Source organism: Notothenia rossii (assembly GCF_949606895.1).
Source record: "Notothenia rossii genome assembly, chromosome: 8".
Lineage (NCBI taxonomy): Eukaryota > Metazoa > Chordata > Actinopteri > Perciformes > Nototheniidae > Notothenia > Notothenia rossii.
The window spans coordinates 46,510,476-46,538,187 of NC_136906.1; the positions used below are offsets into that span (position 1 = coordinate 46,510,476).

The 27,712-nt window shown below is 43.3% G+C and overlaps 2 protein-coding genes across 7 annotated transcripts in view; one reads left to right on the forward strand and one right to left on the reverse strand.

Annotated features, from left to right (window-relative positions):
• The first annotated feature begins 4,550 nt into the window (after positions 1–4,550).
• On the forward strand, positions 4,551–7,860 carry LOC307016839 (uncharacterized protein). 2 transcript variants are annotated; one of them, XM_079646170.1, is made up of 3 exons: positions 4,551–7,309; positions 7,478–7,552; positions 7,718–7,858. In XM_079646170.1, exon 1 carries the CDS (start codon positions 6,190–6,192, stop codon positions 7,303–7,305), a length of 1,116 nt encoding a protein of 371 aa, XP_079502296.1. In that variant the 5' UTR covers positions 4,551–6,189; the 3' UTR covers positions 7,306–7,309; positions 7,478–7,552; positions 7,718–7,858. The 2 variants fall into 2 exon arrangements, with proteins under 2 accessions (XP_079502296.1, XP_079502295.1); XM_079646169.1 differs by having other exon boundaries at positions 4,551–7,552; positions 7,718–7,860.
• A 4,473-nt stretch (positions 7,861–12,333) lies between these two features.
• Positions 12,334–27,712, reverse strand: part of LOC307016836 (tyrosine-protein kinase Fyn) — a 104,394-nt gene continuing 89,015 nt past the window's right edge. For all 5 annotated transcript variants that reach the window (XM_079646159.1, XM_079646158.1, XM_079646160.1 and 2 more), the window contains 2 exons: positions 21,770–21,901; positions 12,334–13,623 (listed from right to left, as the gene is read on the reverse strand). In XM_079646159.1, the coding sequence (XP_079502285.1) occupies positions 13,415–13,623; positions 21,770–21,901 (341 nt within the window). In that variant the 3' untranslated portion in view covers positions 12,334–13,414. The remainder of the gene's footprint in view (positions 13,624–21,769; positions 21,902–27,712) is intronic.

Genomic DNA, 27,712 nt, shown 5'->3' on the forward strand with positions numbered 1-27,712 from the left:
ATTCTCTCTCTCACACACAGACACACACATTCTCTCTCACACACAGACACACACACTCTCTCTCACACACATACACACTCTCTCTCTCTCTCTCACACACTCTCTCTCTCTCTCTCTCTCTCTCTCTCACACACACACACACACACACACACACACACACACACACACACATACACACACACACACACACACACACACACACACACACACACACACACACACACACACACACACACACACACACACACACACACACATACACACTCTCTCTCTCTCACACATACACACACTCTCTTTCTAACACACAGACATTGTAGAATCTAGAAAGATCTCATGAACTTCCCCACTCTTTCTATCAAAACCCGAGCAGTTCTATTAGAAGTCCAAGGTAAAGGCGCAGGCCAGGACATAGCGCCAATGGAATTCCCTCATCCATATGAACTCTAGTCCCTTTTCTCAGCGCTACTGCTTGTTACAACTTTTATTCGCTGTACTGTACTAACCTTGAACTGTTATTGCTCAGGTTAATCTTGACCCCCTCCAATGTAAGCGGGACGGATTTGTTTCTTCGTTCTTGCTGGTTTGCCGACTCCAGCAAAGGTAATTTGTGTCTGTAGTGCGCCATATAGTGGGATCAACTGAAATGCCGGGTATTGCAGGAAAAAGGCTAAATTAATGCGGTCTTTACTATAATTTGGAAAATGTTGTACCAATATTCGGCGGGCTGGATTAAAAAGCCCAACAGGCCGTATATGGCCCGCGGGCCTTAGTTTGCCCATGCCTGACTTAGAGTGTAGAGAGTCTTCAAAATCTTCGGAAAACATATTTTAAAACTGCTCTCAGAGCCAAAATATACACTCTATTCAAATCATCTCAAAAGATTTCAGGAGCATAACTAGTCTGGCCTGCTCAATTGCCTTCATCATATCAAACGGACCCACCGTTCTGGCCCAATAGTGATCTGAGTGACAAAAAGTCCACCTAGCTTCAAATAGACTCCCATGTTAAATTTGACCGGAACTTTCTTCAGAACAGAGAGAAGTCAACTTTAGACAAACTGCTCCCATCTTCACATTTGACACACAAAACCCAAAAAAAACATATCAGTTCATTGGGTTTCCCTGATGCTCACTTTCTTTTCATAGTTTTTGAACAGGTGGCAACATTGTCAGATATAATCCTCAATGCATTCTTAATGGCACTCAGTGCTGCAGTTGGTAACCATGGTGTTGCTGGGCAGATTGGGCTCACACACCTGAGTGACATCATCTAATCAGAGCAGACACGCCCACAGACAGACTGGAGGTTTGTATTATAATTTTTTCAACAAAAGTTAGAAATGCAAGAGGCTTATCTCTCATTCAGAACAATGGAAAAACTCTCCTCTGACTGATTACTGCACAAAACCATGGAAACCTTTGATCTCTGGACACACACACAGCTGTCGTCGTTAGCTCAAATATAAACACCTGTGTCATGGAACACGATGATGTCATAACTCCAACTGATATGCTCCGAGCAGCAGACTTCAGATAATGGTTAATGGTGATGCCCTCGACAGCTCTACGTCAATTATAGGGTGTCATCATATTTCCCCGGATACGCATCCCTCGCCATAAAACACGCTGTCGCTGTAACTCCAATGGACATGGTCCGATCGTCCCCCAAACTTCACTTGTATATCACCGGTCCATGCCTCATCAGCTCTACGCCAAATCTGAGATCTCACCATAGGCTGTTGCCATGGAAACGCATCCCTCGCCATTAAACACGATGTCGTCGTAACGCCTATGAAAAGGGTCAAAACAGCACCAGACTTCAAATAATGGTTAATGGTCCAGCCCTCAACATGTCTATGTGCCAATAGTGAGTTTTCCTCAAAAGATGTTGCCATAGCAACGCATCCCTAGCCATAAAACACGATATTGCTATAACTCCTATGAAAATTGTCAACAAGTGCTCAAACTTCACATGTGTGCTAACAGTTCAGCCGTGAAGACATCTATGGGACATTTTTGAGATTTCTTCAAATGCCGTTGCCACGGCAACACAATGCTAACCGTGAAACACGGTTTTCTCATAACTTCAGTGAAACATGCTGAAAACGGCCCAAAACTTCACAGGTTTGGGAATGATGCAGTCATCAACACATCTAAGCGTATTATGGAGTTTCATCAAATTCCGTTTCCATTGTCACAGATCACTCGCCATCAAGTTAGTTCAAAAGTTTGCAGTTAAAATATTCTGCTGCTTTTCAAAGCCTTTTTACTTTCTTTTCTCTTCTTAATATACATTCATTCACTACTACTTACATTTCATATCTAACTCCTTAAGCCTACTTTCAGCTATAAACTGTTCAACTATTACATTATTTAGCTATTTCAGGACATTGAGGCTATGCATTTAATTGTTTATACCTTTTTCTAAACCTTTTCTTTGAAATATTAAGCTTCATCACTATTGTTCCTACTCTTCCAGTTTAACATTTCACTTTCAAGTTTTCAACAAAGTCATTGCAATGCATTTGAGCTGTAACAATTTGATTCAAATCATTTCACTTTTCCGCATTTCTCCACTAAGTTCAGCAACAAACTTACTCGGTTTTTGACCGTTCTTCAGGACCGTAGCCCTCCCAATCAACCAGAAATCGACGACCTCCGACTCGATTTCTCACTGACTGGAGACGTATTGATTATTTTAGTGACAGGAAATGGACCCACAAACCTTGGAGCGAGTTTCTTTGACAAGACCCTGAGTGGCAGATCCTTTGTGGACAACCACACCCGCTGCCCCCGTCTGTATGTAGGTGCCGCCCGCCGCCGCCGTTGATCCGCCACCGTCTTCATCCGAGCCGAATTCCTCAGGAGGACCCGACGAGCTGCAGCCCAGTCACGGTGGCATCTTCTGACTAAGGCGTGAGCAGATGTCACCACCACCTCCTTCTCAGTTTTTGAGAATAGAGGAGGCTGATAGCCAAAGACACAGTGAAAGGGAGACCGGCAGCAGAGGTGGGCAAAGAGTTGCGTGCATACTCCACCCATGTCAGATGCTCGCTCCAGGTTGCAGGGTTCTGAGAAACCAGGCAGCGCAGGCACGTCTCCAGCTCTTGATTCAGCCGTTCCGTCTATCCGTTGGACTGGGGATGATAACCTGAGGTGAGGCTGACGGACGCTCCCAGGAGGGAGCAAAACTCCTTCCATAATCTGGAGGAAAACTGAGGACCTCGATCCGACACAATGTCTCTGGGAATAACATGAATACGGACAACATGAGTCAATAACGCCTGTGAGCAGTCTCTTTAGCTGACGGCAACTTTGGCATGGCAATAAAATGGACCATCTTAGAGAACCTGTCCACTACAGTGAGGACAGTAGTGTTACCCTTGGATGGAGGAAGAGCCGTGACAAAATCCAACGAAATGTCAGACCAGGGCAGGGTCGGCGTCATGGGTGGGCATTCGCGGGCCATGCCCCCCCAAATGAGTCACTGTGCCCCCCCTGCCAGGCCAGGCAAGCCCTGCCACTTTGCCGTTTTTTTAATTAATTTTTTTATCATATTATAAGTGAAAACGTTTCCACTAAATCCTTTTTGTGTGAAATAAATCAGAAATAAAGAATATAAATAAAAAACACAGCCTGAGGTGTGCTCACTGGTGATTGGTGTGTTTCTTGACCAATGACCCCGGCCTTTGATTTGTTGTTATTAATTCAAAAAATGCGCGCATAATTAGCAAGTCAGTGAGACGAAGCTAATGCTCGGACTGTTGGACAATAATAAAGTAATGAATATACGTAAATGGCTGCAAGGTGCAGCTGCTACACGGCCTCCTCCAACTCCTCCACCTCCTGAAAACGAAGGGAATAATGCACCCATCTCCAGCATCGCCGGCGGCACCACCTCTGAAGAGCTGGAGCCGTGCTCTTCGACCAGCCAACCTGCTAGCCAAGCCCATCCACCTGCTGCAGCTAACGTTAGCGCTGGAATTCAACAACCCATAGATGATCTTGGAACTGATCAGCCCAAACAAATCTTCTTAAAACAATACCCTTACAGCCAGGGGTGGACTGGCCATCTGGCATACCGGGCATCGTCCCGGTGGGCCGTTGACCCAATGTGGGCCGGAACGCAATGTTTTTTCTTTTCTTTTTTTCCACCTCTAAATTCCCTCCAATTGGGCCGGCCAATTGGCTACAGAGGGCTAGCAGTGTGTTGCCAGCATCGACACATATTATTGGTCTATTGTTTGTCATTGTCAATCAATCATGGGCTGACAGGCTCAGAGAGCCCTGACAGTGCTGTCAATCACAACACAAACCAGGGTGGGGCGGGACCTCATGGCATGGGTGGGAGTCGCGGGACGGGCTGCTGCTGCGCTGAAAATGGATAAGCAGAAGAAACGCCCGGGTGGCGCTGAAAAACTGCGACTTAAAAAGCTGAAGTCTCTGTTGGTGGAGGCTGCTAAATATTCTAAATTGACGGACCTATTTGGTGCCGTGGTCACCGCCCCAGCAGGTGCTGCTGCGCCGGGAGACGAGCGAGTGGAGGAATACATGGTAAGTAACGTTAGCCTGGGCTGGCTAGGCTACATTTTTGAGACATGTCCAAAAAAAAAGTAGAAAACTTAACTGCATAGTCCTACTTGTGACAACATATTAGCCCAGAGTTGAAGGGCTGTGAATGTTGGTAGTTGTGGTTGATTTTGTTTAAATATGCCGAATTGTGATATTATGGGTTTTTATTGTTCAGATGATTTAGCTAGGCTAGCTAAGAGCTGCTAACGTCAGCGATTTCTTGTAGCCATAGCAAAAGTAAACGTTCACATGGACCAACGAGCTGTAAGTAGAGATGAAGCGGCGGAATCAAGCTGTATTGTAAACACAGATGAGATACTTTGAATTTTAGCAAAAAATATAAGTAAACCTATAGGAAATAATTAGATTAATTTGCAATATTTGCCATTGAATTTATTGTAATCTTTCAATTCATTTATTGTTTACTGAGGTGATAACTATTTCATAATTTGTGTGTAACTTTAATTTCTTTGTAAATGTGTTACTTTTACTGTAGTTTTCAAATGGCTGTGTATAGTGCTGTCTTGAGCATTTTCAGGTATTGTCACAAAGATCGGACTTTTTTGCATTGGAAAACACTAAGTGTCATAATGAAAACATGGCAAAGCCACTAGTGTTGTTACGCTCGCGAACGTTTCGTTCAATATGAACAATCTTTTATCTTGTACATTATTCTGTGGTTTGGCTGTAGAGAGTGAGGAGTGTGTCAGCCCAAAGACAGGATCACCTGAGAGGGAAACAGCTGTTGAGAGCTATGAGTGTGCCAGTCAAATAACAGATTTTTTTTCACAACCTGATCAGAGAAATCTCCAGTCATTTTTAACTTACCATCCTCAGCAAAAAAGTAGCAATCCAGTGGTGCAGAAAGTGTTCTGTAGCAGAGACGGCACCAGTAGAAGGTGGCTGACATACTATCCAGAGCGTCACATGCTGTATTGTTTCATCTGCATGGCATTCGGTAATAGAACTGATAGCAGTCTGTTCATCAGTGGAATGTCAGATTGGAGGCATATACACCAGCGCACAGAGGAGCATGAGAGAAGCAGTGGACACAGAAACTGTGCTGAAGCTTACCTCTTGAAATCCGCCAGTGCTGATATCAGCAGTGTGTTTGGTGGCAGTCAGATGTTGGCGCACAGAGAGCAGGTCAGAAAGAGACGGCAGGTTTTGGAGCGCATCGTAGATGTCATCAAGGGTCTTGGGAAGAGGGGGCTTGCATACAGGAGGTCAGAAAATGAGGCAGTATATACTCTGGAAGACCACACAGTTGATCATGGTAATTTCTTGGAACTCATACTTCTACTGGGGAAGTATGATTTCTGTTTAAAAGAGCACCCCTGGACAGCTGCATTGAGAACAGCGAAAAATGGTTGCATTTGTCTGGTGGCACGAGAGGTGCTTGCAAACACAACCCAGATTGTTATTGAGAGTGGGTCCCTGTTTGCGCTCCTCAATGGCATTGCGGTATTCATCAAAGAGTCATATAAAAGGATGAATGTGTGGGAAGAGTCAGGCCGAAACAAGAGACGTAGACGCCTTGCTCCTATTGGCGAGACACGCTGGTGGGCCAAGCATGAGGCCCTGAAGAAGGTGTTTGGCTCCTTTGGAAAACCGGAAGATGGTTCTGTACGTTGATGTGCTGTTGATATTATCAGCTATACAGAAACAGGCAACAGTGAAACCATGTATCCGTGTCATGGCCAGAGGATATGCAGAGTCATTGCTCAAGTATGAGACGATCTTGATGGCTCAAATCTTCCTCCGCATATTTGAACATACCTCTCCATTGTCTAAATACCTTCAGACGGCAGGATTGGACATCCTCTCTGCTCACAGAATGGTGGCATCGACACAGGATACGCTGAAAAGCTTGGGAAGAGATTTTGAATCTGTAAAAAAAGCAGCAGACACATTTGTCAACTGGACAAACACAGAAATCCAAGAGAGAGATGACACGGACATTGAAGTGGAGGCCACACTGCCACAAAAGAGGAGGAGGATGAAGAAAGTCTTGCCTGGAGAGATGGCTCAGGATGAGACCCTGGATGATGCAGAAAAATCCTATGAGGTGAATGTGCATAACCGGATCATGGACACAGCAATTGAAGCCATTCATAGGCGCTTTTTAACACACGGCAATCTATATGCTGACTTGGCATGTCTGGATCCCAGAAACTTCCCTCAGCTCTGCACCAGTGCTCTTCCCCAGTCTGCCCTTCAAGACTTAGGCAAGTGCTTGCAAGGATTTGACAGCAGGGCAACCAAGGAAAATATGCAGGCCGAGTTGAAAAGCTTTGCACTCCAGTGGAACAGGCTGAAGGCATCCCCATTGGCAGAGTACAAAGCAAGAACAGTAGAAGATGGATCAGGTGGTGAGGAGGACAACACAGAAGAGGTTGAGATAACTCCCATAAGCTGTTGCTCCTGCAAAGAATGCCCTCTGTGCTGCTACCAGATACTTCGCCGTTTCAACATGCTAACAGATGCATACCCTGTCCTAGGCCTTGCTTATAAATACCTGCTTACATTATCCCTCACACAGGTGGCTTGTGAGCGCACATTTTCAATTTTGAAGTTTATTAAAAACAGACTCAGAAGCACCCTCTCATCTGATAAATTGGAGGCATTTATGTTGATGGCCACAGAGAAAGACATCCTCATGTCCTTGGACTCTGACTCTGTGATAGACAGACTTGCAGAGAAGAGTGAGCTGCTTAAAAAGCTGCTCCACTGATAAGGCGAGAAATATTTAATATTATTGTTATTATCACACATCACACATTATGGATGTAGTAATTCATTATTTGTCATTTTAATGATGCTTTTCAGAAGTTGTATTGTGCTTATGTGTTGATCCTTAATGGTGTGATCATGTACACTAAATTATCAATTATTCTCCATTACAGGTTGTTCTGATATATTTGAGGAGTCGTTCTCCCTCTGTTCTATATGTGGACTTGTTCTGTCACTGTTAGAATTTGGTAAGTTTATCATGTATTTTTTAATGCTTTATAAATTCATACTTCATCATTTAAAAAAGTTTTGAAAGAAACGCACATCCCAAAAGTTTTCAACTCTAGGTGCAGGACAGAGGAAAACATTTTATTTATTTTTCAGACTTAATAATGTATCCGATTCCCTCTCAGGTTGACCACTTGACATGTGAGAGCTTGAGGAGTTGTTCCCCCTCCGTCCATGTTCGAGGATTCGCTCCCTTACTGCCTCCACTTCACCACTTTTTGAGAAGTCTATGATTTTTTGAGTATGTCATGTGTCTTATAATGTTATATTAATTCATACTTGATTTGTGATGATGAGACTTAATAATGTTTCCATCTCTCTTTTAGGTGGACCACCCTATATATGAGAGCCTAAGGCTCCATCATTCACTGGGCCACTTTTAGGTTCCTGAGCTTATTTCATGTGGTGAGAGGAATGCAATATGTGTATGTTTAAAGGTTTATGTGAAGAAACATACTATATGTGTGATAAAATGACAATTGGTAATTCATAAATGTCTCTTTATATTCTCTGCTACCATTATCTCCTGTCAAACAGGTTTTCCTGACCTGCTAGAAGTTCTTCTATGATGCTTGAGTCATCCATCATATCTGAGAGCTTCGTCTTGACTTTGTGAGTTTATTATGCAACTTGTTTTGTCTCAGATTGAAACAAAAGGTTTGATTATGATTATTTCCTGGCTGAAGATTTTCATATTGATGGTTTTAATTTCAAACATCTGCATATCTTTTAAGTTCAATTAACAGTTATGCAGGTAGGCCTTAGGGCTCTTTTGAGACTTAAGTCATCCTTCATGACAGATACATTTGTTCACTAAGTGTCACTACGTCACAATATGGCTACATGGCTACATATATTTGTCAGTGCACAGATACTGAGTACAAGTTCTGTTTGCTGTTTCTTGCAGGTCACGAATTTGGTGAGGAGTGGAGCTGGCTGGCTGCGGACGAGGAAGTATAGAGCAATACATACTTCTGCACATACACGTATATGAGAATGCATATCTATTCAGACCTGTAACCCATGTCTTAGACTTTTCACACAGCTACAGTATATATATATATATTTTTTTTTTTCCAATTCTCTATTTATGGTTTCATAATGAGTGAGTGAGTTTCAGCTCTAATGCTGCTACTGTCTGTAATATGTTTCTATTTAGATTATTTGTCAGGATATTTTTTTTGTTATTATTGTCCGAGTCTGGTTTTAACTAATACTGGGCTTACACCAAAAGATTTTTACAGTCACAGACTAAAAACTGAAAGGGTAGCATAAGGGTTCTTCCCGTTGGTCTCGTCCCACCCCTAGTCATGACATAACTTCTGTTGTGATTTGACACTATAATGAATAAAGATTGATTGATATAGCTGTCAATTTTAGTCCTTGAGTTCATAGTTAAGTGCTTTGTTTGTTAACTGCTATCAAGGAATATGACTCTCCTTTGTAGTATGCATGAGAGAAGATGCCGCAAGTTTAGTGGACTTCTATGTAGTGTCCGCTGAAAATGTAGTGGGCTGGTCTGGACAGAAAATGCCAGGGCTGAATTTTTGTCCCAGTCCACCCCTGCTTACAGCATCCTCACTGGCAGGAGGCGTTTGTTTGTCTCTGCTTGGTATCACAACCGAGACTGGCTTGAATACAGTGTCAAGGCCGATGCTGCATTTTGTTTCTGCTGTCGGCAGTCTAGCAAAACCCGGAGAATGGATGCATTTATGTCGGTTGGCTTCCGTACTGGAAAAATGGGTTGGAGAGATATAAGGGATTTCAGAAACATGCAAATTCAAAGGAGCATCTCTCTTGCTATGCATTGTGGAAGGAGCGAGAGAGGCGTGCCAGCACTGGAAAGGAGATGTCTACACTTGTTAACGCAGACCAACTACGAAAAAACAGGTATTATATCTCCTCTCTTATTGATTTCTGGTGGAAAACCAGCTGCCTTTACGAGGGAAGATAGAGGCTTTTGATAACATGTCAGAGGGGGGCAGTGGCCTTTTCCTCTCCCTGCTGGACTATACGATAAAAAAGACCCCAAATTGGCTGATGTAGTGAAATCAATCCTTCGAAACGCCACTTACACTTGTCACGAAATGCAAAATGAACTCATAAGTACACTCAGCAATGTGGTGACTGAGGCTATCGTGGAGGAAATAGGAGACTCCTTTTACACACTGAAAGTAGATGGAACCCGACCAATAATTTCACCATATATGTAAATAATCTCTGTAATAATTTATCAAAGGCTGCTTTCCATTTTTATGCAGATGATACTGTTATTTATTGTTCATCCTCTTCTATAGAGCAAAGTCTTGATTTCCTCCAGTCTGCCTTTGATGTTATTCCATCTAATTTATCTCAACTCAAGTTAGTATTAAATGCAGACAAATCCAAACTCATTATATTTTCAAATGGCAAAAAGTTAACTTATTTTCTCCCCAACATTTGTACTGTTCAAGGGACTGACATTGACATTGAAAGGGTCACTACATACAAATATCTAGGTTTTATTATTGATCAGAACTTATCTTTCAAGTCACACACTGAAAATGTTCTTTTAAAATTAGGTTTCTCCTTTCAGACAAGGAAACATTTGATCTCTGTAACGTTTTTACCAGTATTGGATTCTGGCGATCTGCTTTACATGAATGCCTCTAACCAGTGCCTAAAGACTTTGGATACTGTGTACCCATTGCATTGTGCATTACGTTTTATTACTGGAAGGATATATATATTGTGAGTTTGGAATAAATATATAAGGCCTTATAAATAAGGCTATTCTTGGTGCTCATCCCCTTTATCTAAGGATGTACATAAATAGAAAATGCATAGGATCCTATCAGCTTCGCTCCGAGAACTTTTTCCTTTTCACTGAACCAAAGGTCCGTACTGAACTTGGGAAAAGGGCGTTCAGTTACGCTGCCCCTCAAGCTTGGAACCTGCTTCAAACTGAGCTGGTCTTATTAGAAACACTCAAAGCAACTTTAACTGACCTTGAAACAGGCCGCTGTGTCTGTAAATGCTTTGGCTAAACTTGGTGTATGACTGTGTTGTGATTGTGTGTTTTTTAATTATCTGTAACTGTAAAACTGTCTGAAACTGTGCTGTTACCATTCTTGGGCCAGGACTCTCTTGAAAAAGAGATTTTTAATCTCAATGAGACCTATCCTGGTTAAATAAAGGCAAAAAACAAAACAATGTAGCAGGACACACCTGGGCAACAAAAAGCACCTGTCAGTCACATGTGCCAATACTTAGCTCACTTTGAAAATGGGTGTGTTTAAACAAAAGGTGCTATCTTCTCAGCTGTTTAACAGATCTAGATGTAAATACCTGGAATGAAAAGCTGAAATACTGACCTTTTGGCTCATATTCATCTTTTGATGTCAAACCTAAATGTTTTCAGTGTACAGCAAAAATAAAACAGTTGGCCTCGCTGTTCCAATAGCTTTGGAGGGGACTGTATAAACACACACCTCACTATCAGCTCTGAATAAGAGTGTTCTGATTAGTTCTGAGTAACATAAGATAAAAAAACTAATGTCGCAACAGGATTTAGAAAAACTTGTCCATGCTTTTATTTTCAGTAGACTCGACTACTGCAATAGTGTATTCACAGGGCTCACTAAAAAATCTATCAGAAAGCTGCAGCTGATTTAGAACGCTGCTGCTCGAGTACTCACTGACACTAGAAAAGTGGATCACATTACTCTGGTTCTGAGATCATTACACTGGCTTCCAGTCTGCCAAATAATTGATTTTAAAATACTACTGCTAGTTTTTAAATCACTAAATGGCTTAGTACCGAGGTATATAGACGACCTCCTCCATCACTATGAAGCATCCAGGAGTCTCAGGTCTTCTGGGTTGGGTCTGCTCTCTGTTCCGAGAATAACCACTAAACATGGAAAAGCAGCTTTTAGTTATTATGCCCCAACAATCTGGAACAAACTGCCCAAATCGTGCACGTCCGCTGAAACACGTCCTATTTTTAAATCCAGACTAAAAACGCACCTATTTGCCGCTGCTTTTAATTGAGCTGCCCATACTCATACTACAGTATGCCTTTTTAGTCATTTATTCTATACCTGCTGTGTTTCTTTATTTATTTTATTTCATTACCTTTGCTCATTATGCCTGTTTTTAAATGCCTTTTTAATAATGTATTTATGCTGTATTTGTTCTTAAATGTCTTTTGCTTTTAATCTGTAAAGCACTTTGAATCGCCACGTGCTGAAAAGTGCTACATAAATAAAATTGCCTTGCCTAACATGAATCTTTGCTCTTTTTTAAATAAATCCATAAGTGCATGTTCATTTTGGATGTATCATATGTCTTGTGTCACATTTGTTTTTGAACTCCTCCAGTGCGGCTGTTTTTCAGAGACATGTTAGTGTGAACAGATCAGAGACTGCACGGACCCCCACATCTTCAACACACAGACCAAAACTCCCTTTCTGAGCTCATTCCTGTATTCAAACATTATATTTGATGCTTTTTTTGTATTAGAAAGTATTGTTCATGTTAGGAATCATTAGGGTAGGTCTGTGGTCACTGCTGTCCTCCATCTGCAGGAGTGCGCACGTGCAGTTGAATATGCTGAAGAAACAGTCAGCATATCAGACAATTCAAGTCTGTATATATTTGGCTAATCTCCTGACTTTATGGAAGTGCAATATGAAAGCAGCAGTTCCTCATTATCCTGGGTTTCTCCTCAGCATGTCACGGTTTAAAGAAGTGTGTTGGAAACAGTGTAAAAGGTTTATTGTTCTTTTCTGAAATTCAAATGCCAAATCACTGAATGAACAAAACAAGCTATGTTAAAAATGGAAATGAAAAAGTATAAAGAAAGGAAAGCAAGTGACACTTAAAACCATTTAGCTGTAAAACTGAAAAAAAAGGGGTTTCCATGGCAACAAAACCATGTGCATTGAGACCTGATCAGCTCATCTTCATTCAGTGGCTTCAGATCCTGACTTCTGTTCTGAAGTGTTGAAGCCTCCTCTGAACATACAGTACAAGTGACTTTCATTTGAAAGGGTTTTAAAGTAAAATAGTCCAAATGAAAGAAGGAATCAGTGAGGAGGAGGAGAGCGGTCCAGGTCCAGCTGCAGCACTCTACACCACCTGACAAACATTCTCTGCTCTCAAGATAACCAAGCTATCAGAAACAACACTTGCAGTAGAACCAAGAAATATCTTTCATCCAACTGTTTTCAAAGTGATGACGGAGGTCTGCTCGTCTGAGAAGCCTCTGCAGTTGAGAAGAAGTTAGGATTAAAGAAATAATCTGGGGCTGAATTATTTACACAATTTGAAAATTCGAAAAAAATATATGTTGGCATCCAATGGAACCTCTGGAGAAGGCTACAGTCTGATCCAGGGTCAGGTCACACGCCTCCTTCATCGCTGTGTGCAGGAGAAAATACAATCTTAAAGCAAACACACAAAGTAAAACCAGCTTTCTTATTTACATTGAATACATTGCATTATCAGTTAACTCCGTCCATAATCCACCCCCCCAACTTCCCTGCTTATAGCATTTGCAGAGTTCAGATACGGGGGGGGGAGTTTGTGGGTGGAACTGAGGAAGCTGTACAGATCCTTCAACAAAGGCTGGGAAGGCTCCAGAGTTTCTACCAGTTTCCAACCCGGGTCTGGAGGTGGTCCCCGGGTCTGGAGGTGGTCCCCGGGTCTGGAGGTGGTTCCCGGGTCTGGAGGTTGTCCCCGGGTCTAGAGGTTGTCCCCGGGTCTAGAAGTTGTCCCCGGGTCTGGAGGTTGTTCCCGGGTCTAGAGGTTGTCCCCGGGTCTGGAGGTTGTTCCCGGGTCTAGAGGTTGTCCCCGGGCTGGTACTGAGGCTCCGTGGCTGTGAAGTAATCCTCCAGGAAGGCCTGCAGGTACTCGAAGGTGGGCCGCTCCTCGGCATCCTTCTTCCAGCACTGCAGCATGAGCTCGTGCAGGGAGACGGGGCAGTCCTGGGGGATCGGCATCCTGTAGCCCCGCTCCACCTGCTCCAGAACCTCCCGGTTATTCATGCCTGAGGAGAAAACACACAGTATATCCCACCAAATACATCAGTATATCCCACCTCTACATATGAAACACACCCTCTGAACCAATAATGAGTTACATTTACGCCTTTACACACAGAAAAAACGGAAACGTTGACTTTAATGAAATGTATAGGTCTACAGATTTCACATAACCGTATTACGTTAGTTGACAGCAATTATATCAAGCTTAGATAACAAATATTAGGTCCAACTCATAAAGTTATGTGAAATTTGTTGACATAATACATTTAACCTGTTAAGCCTGAGAGACCCCGGTACCGGGGCCCTCCTGCAACATCTTGCAGGAAACAATGTCTGAGGGCATGTTCGTTTAATAAACTATGAATGTTTTACAGATGTAGCACTCCAGATAGGACTCACATGGGTGTTTCCCAGTCAAAAACCCAGCGGATCCCAGTGGCTGGGGGTGTTGCCAAATTGCTAGAGGGCGTTGCCAAAGTTCTCCATTTGTTTAATTACAGGATTTAACCATGAGATGGCGCTTCATTCACAAATAAACAAAGACAACTGGGTGTTGTAGAACTTAGTCTGTTTGCAATGTTTGCAGCTCTGCAGTTGTGTTTGCTGAATACTGTAGCATTTAATCACTTATTTGTTATGGTTTTCACAGGCTACTATAATGAAAAAATATCAATATTTTAGATCAAATAAAGTATATAGTTTGCTTTATGCAGTATATTTTTTGTAATATTGTTGGGGTGTGTTTACACAGTAGTTAAAGTGAAAAACAGGATATCACAGATTAATACAATCAAAAATAAGATGAGCGATAAAAATAATAATAATGAGAAACTATGAAATAAGAAAATAATAAAACTCAAATGTAATTATCATATCATATATTCTAATGTATTGTATTATTAAGTAATATCATACATTAACCCCATTATAGCAGATACCACATTGAATGGATGAACACATTTATGCATCAATAATTACAACAGAGTATTTCTAAATACAAGTTGTAACAATACTTATATGTATTTAATATTAATAACATCATGATTAATTTCAGATGATAATATTTTTCAGGGTTAGGTCCGGTCTGACAGCGCTTAGCTCTCTGCTGCAGAAAAGATCACTGCTCTAAACAAAGTCGAAAATCCTATATCCAAACGGAATAAGTATAATAAATTATTATTAATACGTTAAGTCTTGTTCATTGTTTTTCACTTTTATCAGACATTCAAAATGTAGCATATTTTCACTCCTACACACATATATTCTCCTTTTACATACATATATTTCACTCTTACACACATATTCTCCTTTTACATACATTTTCACTCTCACACACATGTTCTCCTTTTACATACATACATTTTCACTCTCACACACGTATATATTTACACTCACACATTCATACATTCTGCTCTCATATTATCATATTTCAATGCACACATTCATATATTGTCACTCACACATTCATGCATTTTGTTCTCATATTCATATATTTGAATGCTCATATTTATACATTTTGCTCTCATGCACATTCATTCAATGTTTACATTTAATATTAAAACTAATATATGCATGTCTGAAGACAATATATGTATGCAAGAGAAGAATGCATGTATGTCTGAAGACAATATATGTATGCAAGAGAAGAATGCATGTATGTCTGAAGACAATATATGCACGCAAGAGGAAACAAGGGAAATTTAGCGATCACAAAGAAAACGGCCAAGACACACATTGAGACCAGAAAATGAATGTTATTAAGGGCTGTAAATATAATAAGCCTGTTGTCAATTTTAGACACAGGCTTATTATATTTTCAAGCAAACGAGTGCTTTTCGTTTTGAAATCACTTCCGCGAGTTTCGCGGGCCTCCCCCCTCGCTCCACTGACCATTAGATCATTTAGTAAGGTAAAAAGCAAAGGGAAAAAACGCCTCTCAGACGCTCTTCCGTTTACTTTTTTAATAAAGAAAAACAAATGGTCCGTAGATACACGGACTCGTATATGTATGTATACTCTAAAGGAGAATGTATGTGCGTGAGAGGACCAGTATGAATTACGGCATAGAAATATGCGAACACAAACCTAAAGACTGGGGGTTGGGAGATCACAGGAGTTGGGGGGGAGAGCTGTGGAATGTGACCATCCCCCTTGGGAGAATTCCTCCACACATTCCGATTTCGTTCTAAACAAAGAGTTCGCAACATAGGACAGCATAGGCACCATGGGGGGTGGGGGCTGGTGAACGGTCTTGTCAATGTTTGTAAACACAATCCCCAGGATGTGTCCTAATAAAACCAAAAGAGAAAATGCAGATATCATTCTCTCTCTAGACTCGCTGGTATCTCGAGCTGAGCGCTCATTGGTGTTCATACTGCTCACAAGCTGGGCTGCTGTGTATATCTAGTGTATTCATACTGTACCCCTCCTCACTGTTTATTCATCATTCAACTGTTTACACCTTCCTTTTTTCCCGTCAAGAGGTTGAAAAAGATTGAGTCCTATGTTTCCAATTGGTTCCCAAATCTGAACATTGACCATAAGATCAGGAGCCGGGTAAATGAGAGAAGGAGGAGCCCCCGAAAAACAGATCCCGAAATAGCTCGTCCTGGTTTCCGCAGCAGATAGGCCAACAGTATGGTGTCTGTTATGTCAGTTATTTAAAATAAAATGGTGAAAACTGAACTTGAAAATTGTTTCCTCTTTTTATTTTATTTATTATTTTCGGGACGGGGAGACGTGTGTGATTATACATTTATTTCGCAGACATATAAAGTGATCTAACTAAGTTCTATTCATATTCTTGACGGGAAGAGCGGTGTAAATGGGTTGCCATATGTATTTGAAAAGGAATATAAATCACACAGTTATTATTAAGGATGGGTACCGAAAACCGGTACTAAGTCAATACCGGTACCTGATTGGACGGTATCGGTATACCGTTAAGCCGCTGGACAAACGGTGCTTTGTTTACCTGAATGCAGTCTTGCAGGCACATCACCTTGTCTTTTTTTTAGTTTATTAACACTCATTGTATTAATGTGAGTTCCTACACCTAGAATAATTTGGCCTTTCATTGAATGCTTTATAAACCAGTTAAATTTAAAGATGTCATTGTGAATTGGAAAACTGCATTTAAATGTTGTTAAAGGTCAACGTTTCAATGTATGTATCAGCAATTGTTGATCATTTCATCCTCTATCTGAGGGAAAACCCCAAAAAGCATGATAGGGCAAGCCAGGCCCCTTTAAGTTATTTTATTTATTTGTGTCTGCTTCTGAGAAGCTAATGTATAAGTTATACAGTTATTTCTGCAAGAAAATTACAATACAGTTACTGTTTAATCTTCACATCTTGTATTCATGTCTATAATTTTGAGCACCAAATTATTGAAAAGTATCGATAAGAGTATCGAAAAATACAGATACTGATAAGCAGTACCGGTACCGGTACCGGTATCGATAAAATCCTAACGATACCCATCCCTAGTTATTATACAATAGGATAAAAGCACCATCGATAACCATTACCTTTCTCTAATTCAAACTTTGGACGGGAAAAAAGGAAGGTGTAAATGGTTGGGCTACACTGTACTGTATACATACAAAGGCCATTCAAGCAAGAGTTCTTCTGGAAATGTTCACATCAGGCACCTTCAAGTTAAACAATACTACAGTAAACAATTAACACAGTAAATTATGTGGATTAAACCACATTTATTTTGTTAAAAATAAACGAAATATGATTTTGTTTGAATGATTAAATGTCATCAATCAGGCACCTTCAAGTTAAACAATCAGGTGCACACTTTAATGTGCCGCCACCTCCGGAGTCGTCTTGACTCGGTTTAAAGAATGCACAAATGTGTTTAATCGTTAATGTCAGATATGTACTAAGTAAATACATTTGTTCCTGCTCAAGATTAGATTCAACTTTATTGTTATTGCACATATTACAGGTACTGAGACAACGAAATGCAGTTTAGCTTCTAACCAGGGGTGCAACAAGCAGCGAAAAGCAATGTGCACAATACTACAGTAAACAATTAACACAGTAAATTATGTGGATTAAACCACATTTATTTCGTTAAAAAGAAACGAAATATGATTTTGTTTGAATGATTAAATGTAGGGTGAATTGCCCTAATGTGGGACATTTTTGCATTTCAGACTTCGGGAATATATTGCGATATGAAGCCGATACAATAAATAAAAATCCAGTACCATTCTGAAATCCCCAGTAATATTAGACACCAATAATACAGTAAACTATTAACACTGTAGGCCTACATATTATTGTTTGCCCGTGGGATTAGGATGATCGGTAGTGAGAGCCGTGCTGAATTTTCCTCCGGTCGGATGTGATATAAAAACAAAGCGATTATTTTTGTTGTTGTAAACTCACGTGGATTAAATTTAGTGCATTCATTTCAACTCACGAACATATGATACATTAAATGATCGTGAGGATGATGATTGAAAATTGTTTGTTTGAGCCGGGCTGCATTTCCTGATCTAAAAACATAGCGATGGTTTTGTACTTACGTCAACGTGAATTAAACAACATTATTTTGTTAAATAAAAACATGGTGATGTTTAGGAATGATTACATGTCTCTTATTTAGCACAGAATATGATCCTATCCGTGACATATGGATCTTAACAAATATCCGCTATATCAGCTGTTTATTTCACATGAGTGTGGCAGCTTTTTAATCACGGCTCCCCCTGGTGGATCCATGATCCATTGCAGCTGGTTTCATTATAATTAAATGTATTTATCAAGGGGGCGTATTAAGTCCTGCGGGGGGTTTTCCTTTTCAGCAGGGGCCCATCCCGCGCCTATCACGGACCGCATGGGTAGGCGTCTGAAATGAAGCGTTACATCTGTATATCCTTGTAATGGGAAGAAACTCATCTAACTGATCATTTTAATTTTTGTTTAAAAAAAATCCAGCTGACTAGCAACGAGTGAAAAATGCTAACAGATGACTGCACCGAAACTCACTCACAAGACCTTATTATTTATCTTTGCTGCACATCCAACCCATCGTTTCACATCGTGAGGTGACACAGAATCAAGCGGTACCCTCATTATCACTCAATTATACGAACTCTCTGAGATAATAACAAAAACAGACATCAAAACATATGGCGCTAGGTAGCTAAAAATGCTAACATGGCTCACCTGTGTGGTAGTCTGGTCAAAAGTGGTCTTCAATGGCATTAAAACAATAAAAACGCTGCTGAAGTTAATCCATAGGTTAATCCAATGTGTCTGTGTCCCTTTGAAATTATTTCTGATAATCCATCAGCAATAAACCTGCTTTTCGGTTTCCAGATGTCAGAGCGAGAGATAGGTTCACTCTCATGCAAAACTGCGTGCACAAAGCCCCCACCTTTTTGTTTTACCATGTGTGTGAGTGGGGGGATTCCCCTTCGATTCTATTGGCTCTAACGGTCAGAAAGAGATGTCAATCACCAAAATCGACCAATGGGTTCCAGAGAAACGGTAAAAACTGCCATTTCCACCCAAATCACCTCAGAGGTGGAGTTCTTTTTGCTAAACCTCTCTAAAAAGGTCAAATGTCACTTGTTTAGCATCAATCTTGATACAGGGTACTTATTATATGTTGTACTTTGGATTCCTAAAGCTTTTAGTCTACCTTACCATCATCCAAGGGCAGTTCTCACTAAGTAAAAAATAATTTTTGGACGGACACTATCATTTACAGTTTTCTACGATGTTCAATCTGAATTTTCTTTAAAATAAAAAACATCTATATTGATTCTGACTTTTCTACATCCAACTCACAGGTTTATCATTACTTTGAGAAAAAAGATTATTAATTTAACCCTTTTAGAAGTGAAGATATGGTCATTTGTTCTGGGAATGTCATTTTCGAGCCTGAGACCTGAGAAACAGGCTCAGGGCTAAACTGGTTAATTTAAGTTATTGAGAAAAACGAATTATTTAAACTATGATTTGCATTAGTCCGTGCATCTTGAATTCAACTGTATTTTCTTTCTTCAACCAGTAAATAAAAAATTAAAATATTTATGCTGCTTCTGGATGTGGTGGAAAGTGTTCAAAGGGGCTTTCCTGTTGTCTCAGAGTCTTTATTGATGAGACAGGTTTTGGCAAACAGGATGAAATGATGTGTGGAGAGAGGGGACAAGGAGGAATGAGACCTTCCTCTGCAGCGTGATCTACGTCTGTTTCTGCTCTGTGTCAGTCGCTTAAATAGAGTGTCTGTGGACATGTGCTCTCTGTTAATACCAGCTAAAGTCACACGTATCACCAGAACAGCCTTTACCTGTTTAACAAATACCCTCTGTATTTATGCTGTGTCCTGCTTAGCGTCACACGGACAGAATGAAATCAGCCGACTAGCCCTTTATTTCAGATGCTCTCATTGTTCTCATGTTAGCTCACATTCTGTCAGCAGCAGGGGTTTCTGTTTTCATAGCTACAGTGGGGCAAAAAAGTATTTAGTCAGCCACCAATTGTGCAAGTTCTCCCACTTAAAAAGATGAGAGAGGCCTGTAATTTTCATCCTAGGTATACCTCAACTATGAGAGACAAAATGAGAAAAAAAAATCCAGAAGATCACATTGTTTGATTTTTAAAGACTTTATTTGCAAATTATGGTGGAAAATAAGTATTTAGTCAATAACAAAAGTTCATCTCAATACTTTTTTATATACCCTTTGTTGGCAATGACAGAGGTCTAACGTTTTCTGTCAGTCTTCACAAGGTTTTCACACACTGTTGCTGGTATTTTGGCCCATTCCTCCATGCAGATCTCCTCTAGAGCAGTGATGTTTTGGGGCTGTCGCTGGGCAACACAGACTTTCAACTCCCTCCAAAGATGTTCTATGGGGTTGAGATCTGGAGACTGGCTTGGCCTCTCCAGTACCTCGAAATGCTTCTTCATAGCCACTCCTTCGTTGCCCGGGCGGTGTGTTTGGGATCATTGTCATGCTGAAAGACCCAGCCACGTTTCATCTTCAATGCCCTTGCTGATGGAAGGAGGTTGTCACTCAAAATCTCACGATACATGGCCCCATTCATTCTTTCCTTTACACGGATCAGTCGTCCTGGTCCCTTTGCAGAAAAACAGCCCCAAAGCATGATGTTTCTACCCCCATGTTTCACAGTAGGTATGGTGTTCTTTGGATGCAACTCAGCATTCTTTCTCCTCCAAACACGTCTAGTTGAGTTTTTACCAAAAAGTTCTATTTTAGTTTCATCTGACCATATGACATTCTCCCAATTCTCTACTGGATCATCTAAATGCTCTCTAGCAAATTTCAGACGGGCCTGGACATGTAATGGCTTAAGCAGGGGGACACGTCTGGCACTGCAGGATTTGAGTCCCTGGCGGCGTAGTGTGTCACTGATGGTAGCCTTTGTTACTTTGGTCCCAGCTCTCTGCAGGTCATTGACTAGGTCCCCCCGTGTGGTTCTGGGATTTTTGCTCACCGTTCTTGTGATCATTTTGACCCCACGGGGTGAGATCTTGCGTGGAGCCCCAGATCGAGGGAGATTATCAGTGGTCTTGTATGTCTTCCATTTTTCTAATAATTGCTTCCACAGTTGATTTCTTCACACCATGCTGCTTACCTATTGCAGATTCAGTCTTCCCAGCCTAGTGCAGGTCTACAATGTTGTTTCTGGTGTCCTTTGACAGCTCTTTGGTCTTGGCCATAGTGGAGTTTGGAGTGTGACTGTTTGAGGTTGTGGACAGGTGTCTTTTATACTGATAACGAGTTCAAACAGGTGCCATTAATACAGTTAACAAGTGGAGGACAGAGGAGGCTCTTAAAGAAGAAGTTACAGGTCTGTGAGAGACAGAAATCTTGTTTGTTTGTCGGTGACCAAATTATTATTATTTTACTGAGGAATTTACCAATTCATTCATTAAAAATCCTACAATGTGATTTCCTGGATTCTTTCCCCCCATTCTGTCTCTCATTGTTGAGGTATACCTAGGATGAAAATTACAGGCGTCTCATCTTTTTAAGTGGGAGAACTTGCACAATTGGTGGCTGACTAAATACTTTTTTGCCCCACTGTATGTGTGTGTTTTCTTTTTATAAGGCCACTTTATGTAGATGTCCCAAGTGTGAAGCCCCCCCCCCTCACCTGGGTAAGGCACCCGACCCTTGGTGGCCAGCTCCGTCAGTAGGATGCCGAAGGACCACACGTCAGACTTGATGGTGAACTTCCCGTAGAGCGCGGCCTCGGGGGCCGTCCACTTGATGGGGAACTTGGCCCCTGAAGGAGAGCACACATCAGATGAGCTTCAGTGACCTCTTGACCTCTCAGATACACAGCAGTACATATCTGGGGTTACGTACTGTAACCCAGTTTCTATGAGTATAGGCGCAGCCCTCTAAGGCTATCGCTATTGGGTAATCCCCACTGCACGTGTGCAGCACTGACAGACTTAATCCACGCCCACCTATGACGTGGGCCCGACCTCCGGGCTCACTTCCCTATAAATAAGAAGTAGGCCCCACAATCTACTCCCACACAAACAGCTTTTCTTCAGCTATTCGCGGAGCCAGTGGGGCCCGAACCTTAGAGGGCTGCGCCTATACTCATAGAAACTGGGTTAGAGTAGGTAACCCCAGTTCTATATCGTATAAGGCTTCGCCTTCTAAGGCTATCGCTATTGGGTTAAGGGCGAAGCAGGATGTAGTCTACGCCCCACTGGTCCGTCCGTTACCAGAAGCACAAAACACACCTAATAGGTTAATAACCCATGTCCATTTCGCCATACGTAATGGAGCATCACATTCCCAGGGAATATAGCATTAAAAAATGAATATTCTCCATCAGGGAACGAAGGCAGGCTTAACTAGGCTACCTGTCATTTATAAAAAGTAGAGACCAAGCCTCACTTGTTAAAAACGATCAAGAGAGGGGGGAAAAAGGCAGCTCTCTAAGTGCCGACGGGCAGGAGAGAGGGCATGCAATTGAGACCCCGACATTACTCATTCTCGCAGGCTATTCAGTACTGAATGTGTCAGAGAGGAATGGGAGACATCCCTCAAATAAAAACGAATAAAAGAACAGGGTGAAGACCAAGATGCAGCAGTGCAAATGTCTTCCACTGTCATTCCTCCGTGCAACGCCGTAGAGGTTGAAATTCCCCTTGTGCTGTGCGCTTTAATGTTCTCCGGGGGATCCACCCCAGAGGAGACATACGCCTGTGACACAGCCTCACACAGCCAGTGTGACAGGCGTTGTGCAGACAGAGGCTGTTCTATTGAGCGCTCTCTGTAATGCACAAACAGACGAGCTGCGTAAAACAGCCGTGCGTGCAATATAGCATGACAGCATGCGCACGGGAAAGAGGAAATGAGATGTGGCTTCTTCCTCTGATGTGTGAGGAGGAGGAAAGAAGCCATGCAAAGTTATCACTCTCGATCTAAAAGAGCTTGTGATCACCTTTGGCATAAAAAAACGGGTTAGGGCGCAAAACAGCTGAGCTGCCAACTCCTTGGGTTTGGAGGCATGACGGAGCCACAGAGAGAGCAGACAAATCACTCACCCTTTTAGCTGATGTCAGAGCCAAGAGCAGAGCTACTTTGGCTGACAAAAACTTCAGGGGAACCTGATTTAAAGGTTCAAATGGAGCTTTACTCAGTGTGCGTAACACTAAAGCCAAAACCCATTGAGGCACCAAAGCGCGTGACACAGGTCTGAGTCTCTGTGCTCCCCGTAGAGAACGTTTTGTCAGCGGGTGACTAAACACCGTGCTGATCCCAAAACCTACGTGGCAAGATGAAATGGCAGCAGCATATGTTTTGACCGTGCTATAATCCAATTCCTGTCAAGCAACAGCTGGAGGAACGACAGCACGAGGCAGGGGGCCCGTAACGGGGTCCAGGCTTTTCCCTACATAGCAAACGGAACATTGTCCATTTGGCTGTGTAGGATGTGTGTACAGCAGCTGCGCTGATCGCTACTTTGTTATCTGTTCAAACCAACACATGTTGATTGTACAGCAACGGGGCGAAGTGCTGGCTTACTTTCCATACGGAGAGTTATTCCCGCACGTTTATATGGAGAGACATGTGACCCGGCCACTGTCCCCCCACTGCCTGCGACATGCACGTTCCTCAGCCTGCGAGAGATGCATCTGTGAACACTGCGGTGTGTGACGTCACTCTGCTCAGGGGCACCCCCACTGACGTGGAGATTTTTCCAGTAGGTTAAATCCAAACCCACGGAAGGAGGAATGTACACCATGCTCTGACGCATAGGGTCGATAAGCAGGCGAATAAACCACCTCTGGAAGTCTCCTCACTGTGAAGGAGACCCAGGGGGATCACCACGTGACCAGCTGATATCATGCCTAACATCTGCATCACGGAGAGGGCTGTCACCGCCCCGCGGGGTGTGACGCGCCGGAGGAGAGCTGTCCGAGCTGCCTAAAAACCAATAGGTTTTAAAGACAGCCGGTTTATGCAGCGAGCCATGCTGCCTATAACCCACAGGTTAGGGGCAGCCGGCTTAACCGGTGAGCCTTGCTTCTTATTATTATCCATCTGTCCATCGAAGACACGCTTCGCCACTCTGAGTAATACTCTGAGAGCGCGCAACATGCTCTGGATGTGCTGTGGTTGTCATGGTGACGAGCCACGTCAGAGCCCTCGCCGCCGTTGCCCGTGAAGCAACCCAATAGGGGCCCGTTCCGAAAAGGCTGCGAGGGGGCCTCCACACACTGCATCTCACACCGGCTCTCATCCTGTCTCTGTTAAGGAGAAGGCTCGTAAACTGGACATTGAGGCACGTTCACGCTCAAACCTGCTGAGGAATGAGCGGAGGTGTGTGCAGATTTATTTACACAGTGCGTAATAACAGCCCTGGGCTCATTACGACCGTGTGTAGTATAGGCACATCTGGGACAGAAGAAAAACCGTGCTGCCTGCTAACCGACAGGTTAACAGCTGCACCGGAGGAGAGCTGTCACTTTCTCCATTCTCTGCTGTGAGAGTCGCGCTCTCATGCGGGCTGAGTTCAATTCCACTCCCAGTTAAATGTCTGGGAGGGAAGAGGACAGCTCTTCTTCCAGTTCATAATGAAAACCCAGGTTTGACAAATGAGATACGAGCTGTATCGTCTGAAAAACCACTTCCTCCCTGGAGTGAGCCAGCCACAGCCGGTCGTCCAGGTAAAATAACACTCATTTTGAGTAGCTGCTCCAACCGTCTCCACCCACTTTGAAAAAGGTGCGTGGAGCCAGGAATGAGAAACGCAGGAATTTGCTGTGTTTCGGGATGATGGTTACGTGGAGGTAAGCATCCTTCAGGACTATGCGCCAGAGCCCTCCACACGCTAAATTTCACACAGGCTCTCGTTATGTCGTCATTTTAGGAGAATACTTGTAAACCGCGCATTCACGCTCAACACCACTAAGGGATGAGCGGAGGTGTGTGCATTGCTGTCCACACGATGCGTAATAATGGCCCTCCGTGGGCTTATTACGAACGTGGGTAGGAGGTGTCTGAGACAGAGGAAAAATCCATGCTGCCTAAAACCAAAAAGTTTAAGGTAGGCGGATTTGAATAGCAAGCCCTGCTGTTTTATTAACCGATAAGTTAAAAAACCCAGTTGGCTTAGGCAGCGAGCCATGCTGCCAAGTAACCAATAGGCTATTGGCAGCCGGCTTAACCGGGGAGCCTTGCTGTATATTAACTTCCCTCTGTAGGTCTAACACACGCGCCGTCACTCAAGGCGCGAACCTGCTCTGGATGTGCTGTGGTTGTCATGGTGACGAGCCACGCCAGAGCCCTCCAGACGTTGCATTTCACACAGGCTCTCCTTATGTCGCGTTTAGGAGAAGGCTCGTAAACCGGACATTTAAGGTGCGTTCACGCTCAACACCCCTGAGGGATGAACGGAGGTGTGTGCAGTGCCGTCCACACTGTAATAATGGCACTCGTGGCTCATTACGACCGTGTGTAGGAGGTAGGTTTGGGACAGAGGAAAAAGATCTGAGCTGCCTAAAAACCAATAGGTTTTAAAGACAGCCGGTTATGCAGCGAGCCATGCTGCCTATAACCCACAGGTTAGGGGCAGCCGGCTTACCCGGTGGGCCTTTCTGCTTATTATTATCAATCTGTCCATCAAACACACGCGTCGCCCCTCTGAGTAATACTCTGAGAGCGCACGACATGTTTTGGATGTGCTGTGGTTGTCATGGTGACGAGCCACGCCAGAGCCCTCGCCGCCGTTGCCCGTGAAGCAGCCCAAGAGGGGCCTGGACCGAAAAGGCTGCGAGGGGGCCTCCACACACTGCCTCTCACACTGGCTCTCATCCTGTCTCTGTTTAGGAGAAGGCTCGTAAACTGGACATTGAGGCACGTTCACGCTCAAACCTGCTGAGGAATGAGCGGAGGCGTGTGCAGTGCTATTCACACAGTGCGTAATAACAGCCCATAGGCTCATTACGACCGCATGTAGTATAGGCACATCTGGGACAGAGGAAAAACCGTGCTGCCTATAACCGACAGGTTAGGAGCATCAGGTTTAAACGTCAAGCCCTGTTGTCTAATAACCGACTGGTTAATTACAGCTGGTTTGTGCCACGAGCTCTGCCGCCGCGCTAACCAACAGGTTACAGCCGGCTCAAACGGCGAGCCTCGCTGTCTGATAACCGACAGGTAACAAGCAGCTGGCTTATGCACCTCCACACGCTGTATTGCACAGCGGTTCTCATGTCGCCATTTTAGGAGAAGACTCGTAAACCGGACATTGAGGTTCACGCTCAAACCTGCTTGAGGAATGAGTGGAGGTATGTGTAGGAAGCACATATGTGACATAGGAAACAAATCCGGGCTGTCTAATTAACCGACAGGTTTTAAAGACAGCCGGTTTGAGCCGTGAGCCCGGCTGTGAGGCAGCCGCTTATGCAGCTTTTTTTTATGTCATCCAGAGGAGAGCTCTCCTGAACCGGGGGAACGGGGAGATCTCATTAGGCTGCTGCCTTTCCGATGATCTCCGGGAGTTCCTGGAGAATACCACCTATCGACGGCAGAGCCGTGATGGCGGATAGAGGGACCCGGTAACCCGGCCCCGTCTCCCCCGCCGGAGGAGAGGGAGACAGGGCGGGGGAACCACATGGTGATCCGTGAATGGAGAGGAAGGAGTCACCTGACTGCTGCCCGCCACTCGGATCCAATAATTAAAAGGGCTTGATCCACAGAGTAAGACTAGCCAGACTCCTGGACTAGCCAATCATCCTCGGCTGCAGCCACGAGAGCGTCCGTTCTCCACCGTCTGTGGGCCAGAGGGAGACGGACACAATGAGTGCACGACACCTGGGGAGTGAGAGCCACGTTTGCATGCTCTAATCCCCGGCAGGACTCACACCGTGAGCTCCGGTCGTAACTCATATCTCGGGTTGACACCGGGCCCACGCCCTGTTTCCCCCGTCCGGAGGAGAGGGAGGATGGGCCCAGGGGAACCAGGAATGTTTGCTTTTTAGTAAACAGCTCTGAAAAGAGCTTTGTGCCTGACAGTGCTTCTGCAACGGAGTGCTGAAGAAAAGTGGGAGTAGATTGTGGGGCCTACTTCCTATTTATACGGAAGTGAGACCGGAGGTGGGGCCCACGTCATAGGTGGGCGTGAATTAAGTCTGTCAGTGCTGCACAAGTGCAGTGGGGATTACCCAATAGCGATAGCCTTAGAGGGCAAAGCCTTATACGATATAGAACCCACCTCTGTCACATCCAGAGTATTTACATGTACAGTATGTCTACACGGATGCACTCTGGCAGTCCTTCCTAATATATTCACACCACTAACGGTCCTGTGTGCTGTACACTATTATTCTAGTCTGCAAACACACAGGAGAGTTCTTCATCACACCCCGTCAGTCATTCATAGCTCATAGTTAGAGTGATGTGTGCATCGTTGTGGACGGTAGCTCCTATTTGTCAGAACGTGTTTTAATTTTGGTGCTCCCTGGGTTTGTATGTATGTGAATGTGTGTGTGAGCATGAACACTGTGTGTGTCACGGTTGGGGAAACATAGGACCAAAATGCAGATTGAGGAGGAAGCAGGTTTCAAAA

Bases quoted from the DNA above. Each gene is read 5' to 3' on its own strand.
- LOC307016839 (XM_079646169.1), top strand. From the start codon at position 6,190: ATGGTTCTGTACGTTGATGTGCTGTTGATATTATCAGCTATACAGAAA.